This window comes from Rhinatrema bivittatum, chromosome 16 (assembly GCF_901001135.1).
Source record: "Rhinatrema bivittatum chromosome 16, aRhiBiv1.1, whole genome shotgun sequence".
Classification (NCBI taxonomy): Eukaryota; Metazoa; Chordata; class Amphibia; order Gymnophiona; family Rhinatrematidae; genus Rhinatrema; species Rhinatrema bivittatum.
The window spans coordinates 51,156,201-51,170,754 of record NC_042630.1 but is presented as its reverse complement, the minus strand read 5'-3'; the positions used below and the strand labels follow the sequence as shown (position 1 = coordinate 51,170,754).

The following is a 14,554-nucleotide window of genomic DNA, read 5'->3' as shown; positions in this document are numbered from 1 at the left end:
CCAGAACCCAAGGGCTCAACCTGCAGTGGAGGGGGCTATCTAGGCAGAAGACCGGCCCTTATCTAATACAGTATCCTGCCTTTTTGTCCTGTACAGCTCCAGGGATGATGTACCCCAAGTTCAGAAACCCTGACTATATAATTTGAATATATTTGTATGTTAACCTATACAGTAATTTTTGAAGGTTGAAATAAAAAAGCATTTTGTATATATTATTTATGAATTGTATCATACATTCCTTTTGTGTGATATTATATGTGTGTTTCATATGTGCAGATACCTCTTTCTTTTTCTATGAAAGAATGATGATGACAGGTAAGATTCACAAGAGAGTGGTAGAGCGGGGAAGGGAGTGGTTGGCTGCAGCACCCAGAGGAGGAGGAGGAGATGTCGGAGCTCAGCAGTGCTGGCTTTTCAGGTGGGAATTGTAAGGAAGAGAAAGAGTAAGACAAGGGGGGGAGGGGGACGACTTAGTAAATGGGAACCAGGTTGAAATTAAGTTATGATCCCCTCCTCCCAAATGATAGTGCAAGCACAGATCAGACTTTCTCAAATCTTCTAGAACTAACAGCATATTCCCTTACCGCAGCTGGAACAGAGCAGAATGAGAGACCAAAACTGTATTCTCCCCACAGATCAAACACTTCTAAATTCTCCAGAAAGCTCAGGCACAAAACAGCAAACTTCCCTTAATTGTCTGTGAGACTTTTATTTTAATTTCCCAGATGGACAGAGCACAGTTTTCTCTCCAGGTCCCATTCTTAAAGCATTTAAGACACCTGAGCTGCCCTCTGCTGATTCACAGTGGAGGAGAGGAGGCAGCACTGCTGGACAGGTAAGAAGAAACCCAGCAATCCTGTAACGTGTGACTTTAATGCCTTCTGTGAGCTGTGCTCTCTCATCAGATGCAATTTACTGTTTGTTTCAGAAGCTTCCACCGGTGTCAGACCCTCTTAGCCAAAAGCATCTGAGATAGATCCCCCTATATATTTCCCTATAAAAATATTTTTTGGGGAAAGTAAAATGCATTTCTCAGGACTGAATCCACCTACTGGAAATGAGAAGTTCCCCCGGGATGTGATGTACTGAGGAGAGGATGAAGCCTGTTTGAGGGGACACTGAGAAGCAGAGGCAGTGACCCCTTTATCAGGACATCACTGCTCAGCTCCTGAGGGAGAAAGAAAGAAAGAAGAGAGATTCTCTCTTAGCTATCAGTTCCTGATAATCATCTGTGTGATGGTTTTAGGAAGGACCCTTCCCCCCAACCTGAAGTGAATAGAAGGTCGGAGCACTGACACTATTATCATAGCTGGTTATTCAAAACGAACCATGAGTAATTGCATTTTTCTATAAATGGATATTAATCTGTATAATCTGCAGCTGTGTATATTCATGAAACATTCCACTTCTTTTCTTTAACCCTGTCATCTTCTCCCACTGCTTTTTGGTTTCTTGAGAGATGTATCTGTAAAGGCTGATGCTGACACCGGGCAGTTCCCTGGAAGTCTGAGCCATGCAGTACCTGTATTCTTGACTTCCCTGTGGTCTCAAATTGTGTGGTCAGCAGAGGAAAGACTGAAGCTGGAAGTGGACTGGCTGGGGGTGAGAGGGCTGCCTGGCAAGAATGGTTAACTGCCAGGGGGGCTGGCTGGTTGGGAAGAATGACTTATTGAGGGCAGGCAAGCTGGCTGGTTGGCTGAAGGGGGAGGGGAGGACAGGCTTGCTGGTTGGGGAGATGGCATGCTGCCTTGGTGAGCTGGATACCAGGGTGGAGAGAGGAGTGGCCTGCTGGCTAGAACATTTGGAGAATAAATGCCAGATGTCTTTGAACGTATTTATTGTAGTGGAGACGTGTTTTTATAAAAAGCCTGACTCAGCCGAGTTTCGCCACACATCTAGTGGCTGCCTCAGGGGTTATAGTAAAATTACATCAAATACTGAAAAATTAAAAAAGACATACACAACTTAAAAAATCAATTATACAAGATATTAATATACAAACGTATAAAAGAACATTTAAAATGGTGACTTGAAACACAACATATAAAGGAGATCACGAGCTAGAGCAATTACATATGTCTAAAATGTGGTAAGGGTAAAACCTATATACGTCATGAAGTAACATGTTAAGTAAAAGTCTTGTAAGAATCTTAAAATAGACCATCTAAAGATCCCAGGACAGCAAAGAGTTTTTAAATTAAAATCCTTTACCAACTGTAAAAGTAAAGGGGTCATATATGCAGTGATCTGTCCATGCAACAAATTATATATTGGTAAAACAATTAGAGAATTTAATAAAAGGATCATAGAGCATAAAAGCAGTATTAATCGGTCGATTACATCAAAACCACTAGTAGAACACTGTGTTACAAATAATCACAAATTTAATGACTACAAATTTTATGTCATATAACAACCAGCAATGAGTTGGGGGAAGGGGGGTAATTTAGATAGACTACTCCTCCAACTAGAACAGAAATATATTTATGATTTCAATATCGTTGCTCCATATGGTTTAAACCCAAGATTAATTATTGTTTTTTTATAATTAATTTTAATATACTGTTTAAAGATTTGTTCCTAATGTGGTATACTACCTATATAAGTCTTATTATCCAAAAAAATATTTGAGCTGTTTTAGATGTCAGCTTGAAGTAATTTTACACAGAATATTTATTATGTTTAACCCCTTTTTTTCTATGAGTTAATTTGGTCTAATATTTAATGTTATATTTTTTGGTTATTTTTATATTTATTTTTATCCTTATATTTATTTATTTATTTATTTATTTATTAATTACCAACATGTTAATAACAGATGCAATAAATTTCGCCCCACTAGTTATATTTTTTATAACTGTAATACAACTCTTCTATTTTTTCCACAATTTTTTTGAGAGTTCCTTGAAGACGAGATCAACATGCTCTGTAGACACACCCCTTAAATGATTGACATAGATTTTGGTGCCAATCTTTTGTTTTAAGACAGCACTGAGTATATGCACACTTTCTGTTTGTAAGAAGTGGAGAGAGCACATCCGACTGCAGTTTAAATGGTACATCTGACTTGCTCTATTTAAAGTTGTTTGAATAAATGTTGTGGTTTTAAAAATATTCTTTTGACAAGGGAAACAGTATATGCATTTCATTGAGCATTTTATATTGCCTTTAGTTTTTTACCTCCTGAGTTTTTTGAAGAGTGTATCATTTTTATATGTCCTTTGCCATAAGCACCTGGGTTACTAAGGTTTGATTTTTGTAGCCAGTTCTACAAATTATTTCTGTCACTTGTGCACACTATTAGAGATGTGCATTCGTTTATCACGGATTAGGCAGCAATGGATGGCCGGCCATTGCTCCTACCATGTGACAGGGGCCGACCAATGGCACCGGTAGCCCCTGTGACATTGTAAGGGCAAAGGGCCATCAGCGCCATTTCGATTCATAGCAGGCCCAACGGCCTGGAGGGAGAGATCGCTCGCGGGACCCCACTGGACCACCAGGGCTTTAAGTAAGTCTTGGGGAGAGATCGGGATGGTGGTGGTGGTGGGGGGTTATAATACAGTAAATTTGAAGGGTTGGGTTGGGGTTTTTTTTTATTTGGATTTTTTTTTTTTTGATTCATTTTTCCGGGTTTGGGTCAGGTTTCAGCTTCGTTTTTGCCGAAAAACGATCCGTGGGAAAACTAATTTTCCCACGAAGTGCCCGAACTGAAATCTGACCCGATCCAGAAAAACAAAACTCATCTCTAGTCATTATTACTGTTAATATTTCTCACTGAAATAGGGGATTTATTATGATTTCTCATAGGGGAGTAGTAGGCTAGCCTTGACTCTCAGATTCTTCCCTCTGTTCCCCTATTATACCATCAATCCATCCCACCTATCTCCCCCCTGCTAAGCCTTGAAAGGTCAACAGCTATCAAAGCATTGCCATTAAATCTGCCAGCAATGGGGGGGGGGGGGGGGGTGTCGCCTTATTTGTTTAGGAACAAAACAATTATTTCTCTGAAATTCAATCTCAAGTAAATGACATCACTTTTTACCAGCCCTAGAATGGCAAACCATTATTATTGATCTAGTTAATACAGAACATGATAATCATCATAGCACTCAAAAAGAAAGAGACATTTTATTGATCTCTCATCCCATGGTTCCAATCATTTATTGCTTGCCTAAAATGCATACGATTTTTTTTTGATCTACCTTGCTTGGCCTATTATCTCTTTGAAAGATTCTGATTTGGAACCCCTCTCTACAAGGTTGGACAAATGTCTTAAATCATTTGTAGCAATGACATCTTCACATATTCGGGATTCCAGTTATATTTTGGTTAACTTACAAAACATCACAAATCTACCAAATTCATTGTTGTTGGTTACGGTTGACATCTATTCTCTATATACAAATATTGCTGAAAATTGGGCTATGGAAATTATTCAAGAGATCTTGGAGCAACTTACTGATGACTTGCATTTTTAAGTTCCCTTGCCAAATCGGCCCCTACTAGAAATTACTTTCTCTTTCAATAGCAGTTCTGCTTACAAGGTAAAGGTATGGGGGCCACAATGAACCCCAATGTCGTCAACTTGTATGTCAGTAAATTTGAACAGATTTTTCTTGTTGCTGGTCCTTTTCAAAGCCATAACTTCCTGTGGTGCAGGTACATTGATAATGTACTTTTTTTATGGTTGGGCACTGTTGGAATAGTTACATGCATTTTTGGTTTGGCTCAGTGCTTGTGATATGAATCTACAGTTCACCTATCAAGCTGATTATAACTCCGTTGCCTTTTGGGCTTTTGCCATTAAGGTATGCAATGGTCATTTTGAATTTTCCATCTATAGGAAGCTGACGGATCACAACACCTTGCTTCATTTTGACAGTTGTCATCCACATCACAAAATGCAATCTACATAAGGGACAATTTTTAAGGTTAAGGATCTTATGTTCATCTGTGTCTCAATTTAAAATCCAGGTGCAAAACATGATCTCTCAGTTTTTGGAAAGGAGTTATCCAGATTTGTGCATATAAATGTGCATATAAAAGTGCATTTTTCTGAATCCTAAGCTATCATTTATATCTCAATTGAAAGAGACTCAGCAATATCCAATTTGTGTTAGACAGGTAATTTTAGACTGTTGGTCTGTTTGAGCAGTTCATTCTGTTTTTGATCCATATTTCAAACTCTCTAGAAATTTGCATGATTGTCTAGTTCATTCTTATGTGACTGCAGGATCTATTTTGTCTTGGAGTGACTGTGCAAGTTTGTTGTCATCAGGTGCAGGTTTCAACACCTGTACCTGTTGCTTTGTATGTCTGCAAGCAATTACTGGTTCCACAGTATACTTTAAAGATCATGATCTTGTGAAATTACATTTGATTGCTTTTGTCATTCAAAACAGATAAGTTATTTTGTGTTGTGCTCATATTTGCTTATATATTTAGGCAAAATCATGAGGATTTTTGCTAGAGAACGGTGGAACACCAGAGCTGCATAGTTAACCAAAGGGTGGAAACATCTATGGCTAATTGCTGTCTTTATTTTCGACATACCTTGGATTCACTCAACAGGGGCATTTTGGACCTCATAGTTTCTTCAATTTGGGGTGGCAATTTGGTCCATCATCTATTACAGCTGGAACAGCAATGGCTTTATCATCTCAAACGTTTTTCCACATGGGATGAACAGTAATATTGATTGGTTTGTATTTCTTTAAAAGTTTGACTGAGTGTATTTCAAACCTTTTTGATTGGTGTATTGGAGTCATATGATCACACTAGCATGCTGATATTATCATTATTTAAGTTCAGGCTATGCATCCTCCTGAGGCAGGTGCAATGAAACGTCGATACTGGGATCCAATGGGGATTAATCTTGTGTCCTTTAGGGAATTTGGAATCCAGTTTTAAAAGGTAAGTGTTCTGATTTCAACTATATGGCACACAAGACTGACTAATAATTTTTGGCATCCCTACTACAAAAATATGTAAGAAATTATTTGTAAGTTTGTTCACTGCACTTTATTTATTTAACATGTAGGGGTGGATAGCTTCATTAAAAGTTTGTGTGATGAAGCACCATGTTTGATCAGGTTTTGCTTGGCTTAATAAAATAGGTTATTGCCCACTTGTTTGGGCATCCATAGTATTGAATTGTGGGGACATTATATGTTCTTTTTTTTGAAAGCATAAGACCTGACAGACAGCATGTTCTCCCAGGTCATCAGAAGCCCAATACCTTCTCAAGTATGAGCTTCTTGTTCAGTAAGTAAAGCAATGGGGAAGAAAGAGCCACTGTGGGGTGTGTGATTACAAGCTGGTTCATAGGCCCTGCACTCCATGACTTCTGCCTCTGAAGGGGGCAGCTCAAATAAGCATTTGCACAGGGCAGCAAAAGAGGAAGCATTGGCCCTACAGTTAAAATCTAAACATTAATGAGCATGAGTAGCCTGGTTATTTTGGACAACAGTCTTACTAATATTGGTGACTATATGGATTATTTGATATGGAAGAGGACCTAGGTAATTAGACATGGAAGGATACATGGGTGGTGGATTAAGTGTGGGACTTGTAAGATCTAAACAGGAAGACACCAAAGCCTGAAAGGATCTCAGTGAAGGTCATGGCCTACAAGTGAAGGCAATGATGTACCAGTTGTTCAGCACTAAAACAGAATTTCAACAGACTTGGATCTTATATGGAGGGCAGTGTTAAGAATAAGATTGAAAGATCAGATAAAAGGCATGGCAAGGAGCAGAAGCTGATTTAAAGTTTGTTACCCTGAACTTAACATCTTATCCCTCCAATACAGAACAGGATGAGATCTGATAATAGAACTCTTTGTCTGAACAATCGTTTCTCAATGTAATGTTTTACATTGAAAGCTACTGCAAATGAGCTAAATGTAACACCTGTAGCTGTGACTCTTTATGAATGTTTGTCTTGTAAAATGCTCAGAGCTGTAGTTACTGAGGGGTAGCTATTCAAAGCTGGCCGTCTAAGTAACTTAGCCATTTAGAACTTATTTTATGTATATTCAGCAGCACGACAAAGTCGTTGAATATCGTATATATATATATATATATATATATATATATATATATATATATATATATATATATATATATATGCACTTAGCTGGATAAGTCTAACTGGCTAAGTTTAAACCAGCTCTATGACGCATTTAAACTTATACGGATAATGATGAATATCGGTAGTTAGCTGTATAAATTATATAGCTAAGTTGCTCTGGCCCAATCCGTCCAGTACACGCCCCCTCTTTGTGTGTATAACTTTTAGTTGTAAATGTGACTTATATGGCTAAGTGCTGGCCGCTGAATGTAGGTGCATATTCAGCAGCTGCTACTTAACCGCATAAGTCCTGCTTATCCAGCTTAATAGTGCTGAGCAATCTTTGAGTATTGGGCCGTGAGTGACATATACATTTCAAATAAATAAAGTTTGTACAGTTCAGTGACATTTAGGTCTAGGTCCCAAAGCACAGTAGATGGGTCACTTCTAACATATCAGTTTCACATGAGGAATAACAATAATAGTCTGAACATAATTTCTAATTTCTTCTTATAACTTTAGGACAAATGTGATGGACATGGAAAATATGACAATGGTGACAGAATTCATTATTCTGGGACTTTCTGATAATCCTCAGCTGCAGATTCCTCTCTTCCTGGTCTTCCTGCTCATCTACGTGATCACTCTGCTTGGTAACCTTGCGATTATCACAGTGACCTGTGCTGACCCCCACCTGCATACCCCCATGTACTTCTTTCTCAGTAACCTCTCACTCACAGACATCTGCTGCACCTCCACCATCACCCCAAAACTGCTGAGGATTTTCCTCTCAGGGGATAAGACCATTTCCTATGCTGGATGCTTTCTGCAGCTCTATTTCTTCATGGGTCCTACCTGTGTGGAGATCTTTCTCCTCACTGCCATGGCTTATGACCGTTATGCTGCAATCTGTGACCCCTTACGCTATTCCCTCATCATGAGTCAGAGAGTCTGTGTCCTGCTGACAGCCGCTTCCTGGATCATTGGCTTTCTGCCTACTGGGGCAATCACAGCTTCTGTCTCCCGCCTCTCTTTCTGTGCCTCTAATGTGATCAATCATTTCTTCTGTGAGCTCATGCCACTGTTAAAGCTTTCCTGCTCTGACACAGCCGGCCCTGAAATCATATTGTTTTTTGAAGCTGCATTGATATCGCTGCCTGCTTTCCTAGTGACTCTCATATCTTACATCTACATCATCTCAGCCATCTTGAGGATCCGCTCTGCAGAGGGGAAGCTTAAAGCCTTCTCCACCTGCTCCTCCCACCTCACTGTAGTTTCCATATATTATTTGTCACTCTTCTCCATGTATCTAAGACCCACTTCGACATACTCCAAGGAGCAGGGTAAAATCCTGTCTGTTTTATACACCACTCTGACCCCCATGCTGAACCCCATCATTTACAGTCTGAGAAATATGGAGGTGAAAAATGCTTTGAGAAAAGTCATGGGAAAACAGCTCATGGGAGTAGGTAGTGTATAAATCACAGCAGGTTATAAGATGGAGGAGACTCCAGTTTCTAGTAGGCATCCATGGATGACTTATTTACAGCTGAAAAGAATCAGACCTTACTTAGATAATGGGGTCCTTAAGATACTGGTAGTGTTTCTGGTATTGGGAACACTAGATTATTGCAGTGGGTTGCTGGTGGGCAGGCCAAGTTGTGAAATAAATAAGCTGCAACATATTCAGAATATGGCAGTGAGATTAATGTGAAAAAATTAGGAGGGACTGAACATCACCATTGTTAGCTTTGTTACATTGGATCACACAGGCAAAAAGGGTAAAGTTTAAAACAATTATGATGACTTATTGTTGATGTGGGAACGGGCTGAAATACTTAGTGAATAAGCTGCAATAGTAGATGGAAGCTTGCCAGTAACTATCTGAAATTAAGAAGAGGGTTAAGATGCATCGATTCCCTTTTAAAGAGGGAAGAAATATCTGTTAGTACTGGCTATTTATATGTTGTTTATCTATGTTCATTTTATGTTTTAGTAAGTTGATTTTGCATTTTCATACTTTTATATGTGTGATTTTATGTGAACCAACTTTAATGTCTTTGACAAATTATGCAGTATGTAAGTGTTCTGAAATAAATAACAGAGTTCAGTTTTCAAAAGGTTGTAGTTACACATGTAAGTAGCATATACACACATAGGCAGCATTTTGCAAAAGCCAGAACTTGCACTTATTTACAGCGTCTCACTTAAAAAGGGGTGGTTTAGGAACATTCCGGAATGAGTATTGGAAATTCACAACCAAGTTAGAATTTATGTAAGTGGCATGCACACATACGTTATGAACTTATCCTTGCATTTAACACCTGCTAATCATGCTGGTCTTTTCATGAATGTTTGGGTGGGAGTTTTAGATTAAGTACACAGCTATGGAATTCTATTCTCAGACACTTGAGACTAATTCCTGATATTAATGCTTTCGTGAACAACTGAAAGCATTTCTAGTTAATGAAACTTTCATGAATATTTAAACTATTTTACATATCTGTATTGATGTATTATTACTTTCTAATCAATGTTTTATTGTACACCCTTTAGTTCAATTTTAACAAAATCAATCAGGTCAATAAAGCAGAAAAGATGAATATAAAGAGCATCTGGAAAGCTATGACTACAAATGCTCATAGTCTGGGCAATAAAATCCCAGACCTGCAGGCCCTAAGGGTGGAGGAGGACTTGGACATTGTTGCTGTTATGGAGACTTGGTTCACCGATTCTCTTGATTGGGATATGGCCATCCCGGGCTATAACTTGATAAGAAAGGACAAAGAGGACATAAAAGGGGGAAGACTAGCGCTTTATATCAAAACCAATATCCAGGCAACTTTATTGCAAGGGACATGGGGTAGAGAAGTAGCATTGTGGACCATCCTAAAAAAAAAAAAATGGTGCTTCCATTTTTACTGGTGTGATCTACAAGACACAAATGGAAGAATCAGACAGAGCTCTCATTGGAGTGGAGGAGTAGCCTAGTGGTTATACTAATGGGTTTTGATCCAAGGAAACCAGCGTTCAAATCCCACTAGCACCCCTTGACATTGAGTAAGAAACTTTACCCTGCATTGCCTCAAGTACAAAATTAGATTACAAGCCTTGTAGAGATAAAGAAATACCTATATTATCTGAAAAAGTGAAATATAAAAATCTAAATAAACACCCAAAAGTTGGGAAAGTGTTGCTTGTTGGAGATATTAATCTGTTGGATGTGGATTGGAGTATCCCTTCTTCTGAATGCTATTCAAGGGGCTCTCATCAAACAAATGGTAACTGAACCCCTACTTGATCTGGTGCTCATTAAGAGTGATATCATCTCTAAAGTTTGGCTAGGGGCTTGCCTGAGCATCAGTAATCATTAGATGATGTGGCTCAGTTTTGTGAATAGGATACAGAGAAGTCACATGAAGACCTAAGTTATGAATTTTAAAAATATGGACTTTGTCAAAATGGGGATTTACTTGGAGGAAGAACTGGAAGACTGAGAGAAAATGGATGAAGTAGAATAACAGTGGGCCAAATTAAAAGGAGCTATTTCAACAGCAATAAATCTATATGTTAGAATAGTAAACAAGAGTAAGAGGAAAAAGAAACCTATGTGGTTCTCTAAGGAGGTGGCTGAAAAAAATAAAAGCAAAAAGAATATGTTCAAGAAGTATAAAGGATCCCAAAAATACCTTTTCCAATGGAAAAAATCAGTAGAACTAGGGGTCATGAAATGAAACTCCATTGAGGATGACTCAGACCCGTCAAGAAATATTTCTTCACGGAGGTGGTGGTGGATGCCTGGAATGCTCTTCTGGAGGAGGTGGTGAAGACAAAATCAGTGAAAGAATTCAAAGGGGCATGGGATAAACACTGTGGATCCCTGAAAACTACAGGATGAAAATGAAGAAATGAGTGCATGGGGATAGCTTGCTGGTGTGGTGGTTTCTACCCCTAACCAATAAGCCTGATACTTTTGATTCAACTCAACATTGCTCTCTGCTTCAATGGCAAGGGGTAATGGTGAACTGTATTCAAACAGCAACCAACGAGGACCTGACTTTTCAGCCTGGGAATCGGTTAAGCATGGAGGAAACCTGCACAGCGTGGCTGATGCTATCATGGGTTTGCTAGGCAGACAGGATAAACCATTTCTGTATTTCAATAAGGATGTTAAATAAATACATAAGTAATGAAGTGGTGGGAGGTCAGGGTCAAGTGCTGGAAGATCTAAGGGAACTGGTAGAAGTGTGAGTTAACTGGTGGAGATGTTGGTGAAGTAGTGATTAAAAGTGTGGCGGAGTAACCTCAAGGTTAGAGCAATAGGCTAAGAACTAGAGAATCCAAGGTTCAAAGCCTACGCAGGTAGAACTGACAGGCCGATGCAGAAAGGTACACTCAGGTAAACAAATAGCTTAGCCCTCATCTAAATGCACATTTTGTGAGCGTAGACCTTTCTGTTGATGCAGCAAAATGTTTTATGCTCACAAAATGTGCGTTAAAAACTGTGAGTAATGCTTAGCGTCTATGCATTGAACTCTCATGCAAATGAGGGCATTAAGCAATACTCTCTTATGCAGAGCAGTACAGTGGCCTAACCCGTTGGAAACACCTCCTGGGTCAGAGATGGAGTTATGTTTCCAATGCTGATTAGAGCTGCAATAATGGGCCCACTGCTGATGCTTGCAAAGCCTGTGCTTCTACTTGATTTGATGGTAGCTTTCATAGACAGGAGAGCACAAAGAAGGTCAGCAGATTCATCACCTCACCCAGATCAGCTGAAGAAACTGATCCAGTCCAGGTTTTGCCCCATTACTCAGGGAAGGGGAGGTCAATATTCAAAATATTTTACGTGGGTAATTAAAGAGGCAAGGGGGCCATAAAATGCTCCCTCCTCTGAGGGTAAAAGTGCTGCAAAGTGGTAGGCTTGGGGTAAGGAGCAACAGACAATCAACGGGGCAGTCACTTCCTGAATTTTCAGAGAGATCCTTCTTACTCAGGGACCTTTCCCACCAGAAGGGACACTTTAGGAATGCACAAGGGTCCCTGAACTTGATGTTCCTTTTCTGTTTCCAGGACTCTTGTGACTCAGGTATCAGGTGACTTTGACAGGACCCAGTTCATGGGCTTGAGTATGATGCTGAATCTGGAGTCACTGGGATGTCAATATAAGACCCCAGATTGCTGCACTGCACAAGTGATGGTCATGCACCCAGCCAATCCCTCTTCTCTTGTGCAGAGACTGAGACACTTCCTTGAGGGTTTGGTGAGACAGTGGCAGTGCTTTTTACTGGATGTTTTTACATAGCTATGTTTAATATCAAGGTTCAGTTTGCCGATGCAAATCGAGAGGAAATCTTTACAAGGCAGTTTGTATCTGCGTGACAGAATGGCACAGATGCTCATTTACCAATGTCTAAGGATGGCTTCTTTGTGATCTGTTCATTCTGTACAAGTTGTATTATAAAAACTTTGTGATCATTGCTCCTCAGAATGTAAGCTTTACAATCCCTGAAATTATTTTCCTACAGCTCTGCAGGAATGCTCTCAGTAATAATGTCACAAGGACAACCTTCGAAATGCTGGAGAGACAGCATATGAATGATACATAAATTGAGGATCAGAAATATCCAGGAGTGATGTCCAAGTTAGAAGAGTAATGTCACAATGGTGCATAACTCCCTAAATGTCACAGTGACCTGTAACTCAATAGTAATGATGTCACAGTTGTTATTTCTCACAGGAGTGATGTCACAAGTCACAATGGCAGATAACTCCCTAAATGTCACAGTGACCTTTAAGTCAATGGTAATGATGTCACAGTTGCTATTTCTCACAGGATCGATGCCACATGCGGTGATTCTATGCCTGCTGTGCTTCAGGAACTTACTTCCCCAGGAGTTTCCGCAATGCGATTTTTATCTCCTTGTAGACAAAGGGATTCAGCATGGGTGTGACAGCTGTGTAGTACACGGACTGGATTTTACCAAGGTCTGGGGAAGATACAGAGGTGGGTTTCAGGTGCATGCAGAAAATGGACATGTACAACACAGAGATAACAGTAATTGCGTTTATATGCCATCTACACAAAGGCCCGAAGCGGCTCACAGCAGAACATACACTTCAGGGTGTGCATCCCTGTGAGACGCAGGCGGAGACATGTTTGCCCTTTGCGTAGCGGATCCTCAGGATGGTGGAGATCATGCGGGTGTAAGATACAACAAGTTAAGTAGAAAGAAAGGTACCCAATACTAATACCACTGACAAGGTGCATTAGCATCCTGGGCAATTGCCCATCTTGTCCGCCCTGCTAGTCGGCTTGAGAATAAAAAGACAAATGATTTCCATCCTCTATGGTTTCTTAGACCTCTAGCTTTTTTCATAAAGTTTCTAAGACAGTCTTCTCCCCCTGCTCTAATGAAGCACAGAAAGATCATCTTGCAGAGGCTCTCCTGTCTCTTAAAGGTTCCCTGGGTCCTTGCAGTTTTTTCCAGCTGATAAACCCTCTCTTTCACAGAGCTGTACCTGTCTCTCCACAACCTTTCACAGCTTTCACGTATATTTTTTCACTCCCATTTTTTTCCCTTCGTCACTCCTCCTTTCATATATTTCCAGTAACTGCCGTAGCTTCTCCCTGCACCAGTCCACAGATTGCAGCTTTTCTGTCCTACAGCTTTCCCTCTCAGAAACTATTCTTTCTCACTCATACAGAGCTGCCTGCAATTTAAAACAAACAAACAAACAAAAAAGGGGTCCCATCTCTTTTTTTTTTGTTTGTTTTATTGTAATCTGCTTCCCTGTGACGGCACAAGGCACTTAAGATCTGTGGGAAACAGCTGTAATAAAACTGAAGCTTTTTATTGTTCACACACAGGCAGGCAGCTGCTTTCTCTTTCACACAGGTCGCCCTTTCTGAGAGACCCTGGAGGAAATTTGCTCCTCTTCTCTTTTATTATTCCCCCATTCCCAGCTTCTTTTCTAACCCGTTTTTTTACAGCAGCAACAACAACCGCCGCCGCCGCCGCCGCCGCCACATTACATAAGCAGCTCCCCCGCCTGAAGCGCCACGGCTGAGCAACGGCTCTAACCGCCCTCCTTTATCAACTCCCCCGCCCCGCCCCGCCCCGCCCACTCAGCAACGAGCCCTGCCGCGCGCGCCTTCCCGCCCTCGCGGGGCTTCATCTCGGCCTCTGTCAGCAGCGCACGCGCGCTCTCCCGTTCTCACTAAACCCCAAGCCTCTTCCTCCTCTCTCTCTACCCGCCCGCAACAGTGCTGTCCTGCAGCTCATTACGGTCCTGCTGCTGCCTCCTCGCCTTGTGCTTCTTCAGCGCCCGAACCTAAACTCGAACAAACTGCCCCCTCCCCCCCGCTCCTGCCGTATCCCGTCCCTTTAAAGGGATAGGGCCCCGCCTCACCCGCTGTGAGCGCAAAACGCGGAACCTGTGAACCTCACTTACAGATGCAGCACGGGGGGCTCAGGAG

The 14,554-nt window shown here is 40.7% G+C and overlaps 1 protein-coding gene across 1 annotated transcript; it reads left to right on the top strand.

Annotated features, from left to right (window-relative positions):
* Nucleotides 1–7,554: 7,554 nt before the first annotated feature.
* On the top strand, nucleotides 7,555–8,554 carry LOC115077662 (olfactory receptor 5B12-like). Its single transcript, XM_029579959.1, has one exon. It carries the CDS (start codon nucleotides 7,607–7,609, stop codon nucleotides 8,552–8,554), a length of 948 nt encoding a protein of 315 aa, XP_029435819.1. The 5' UTR covers nucleotides 7,555–7,606.
* Nucleotides 8,555–14,554: the final 6,000 nt, after the last annotated feature.

What these genes read in the sequence shown, in the direction of transcription:
- LOC115077662 (XM_029579959.1), top strand. Translation starts at nt 7,607, where the DNA reads ATGGACATGGAAAATATGACAATGGTGACAGAATTCATTATTCTGGGA.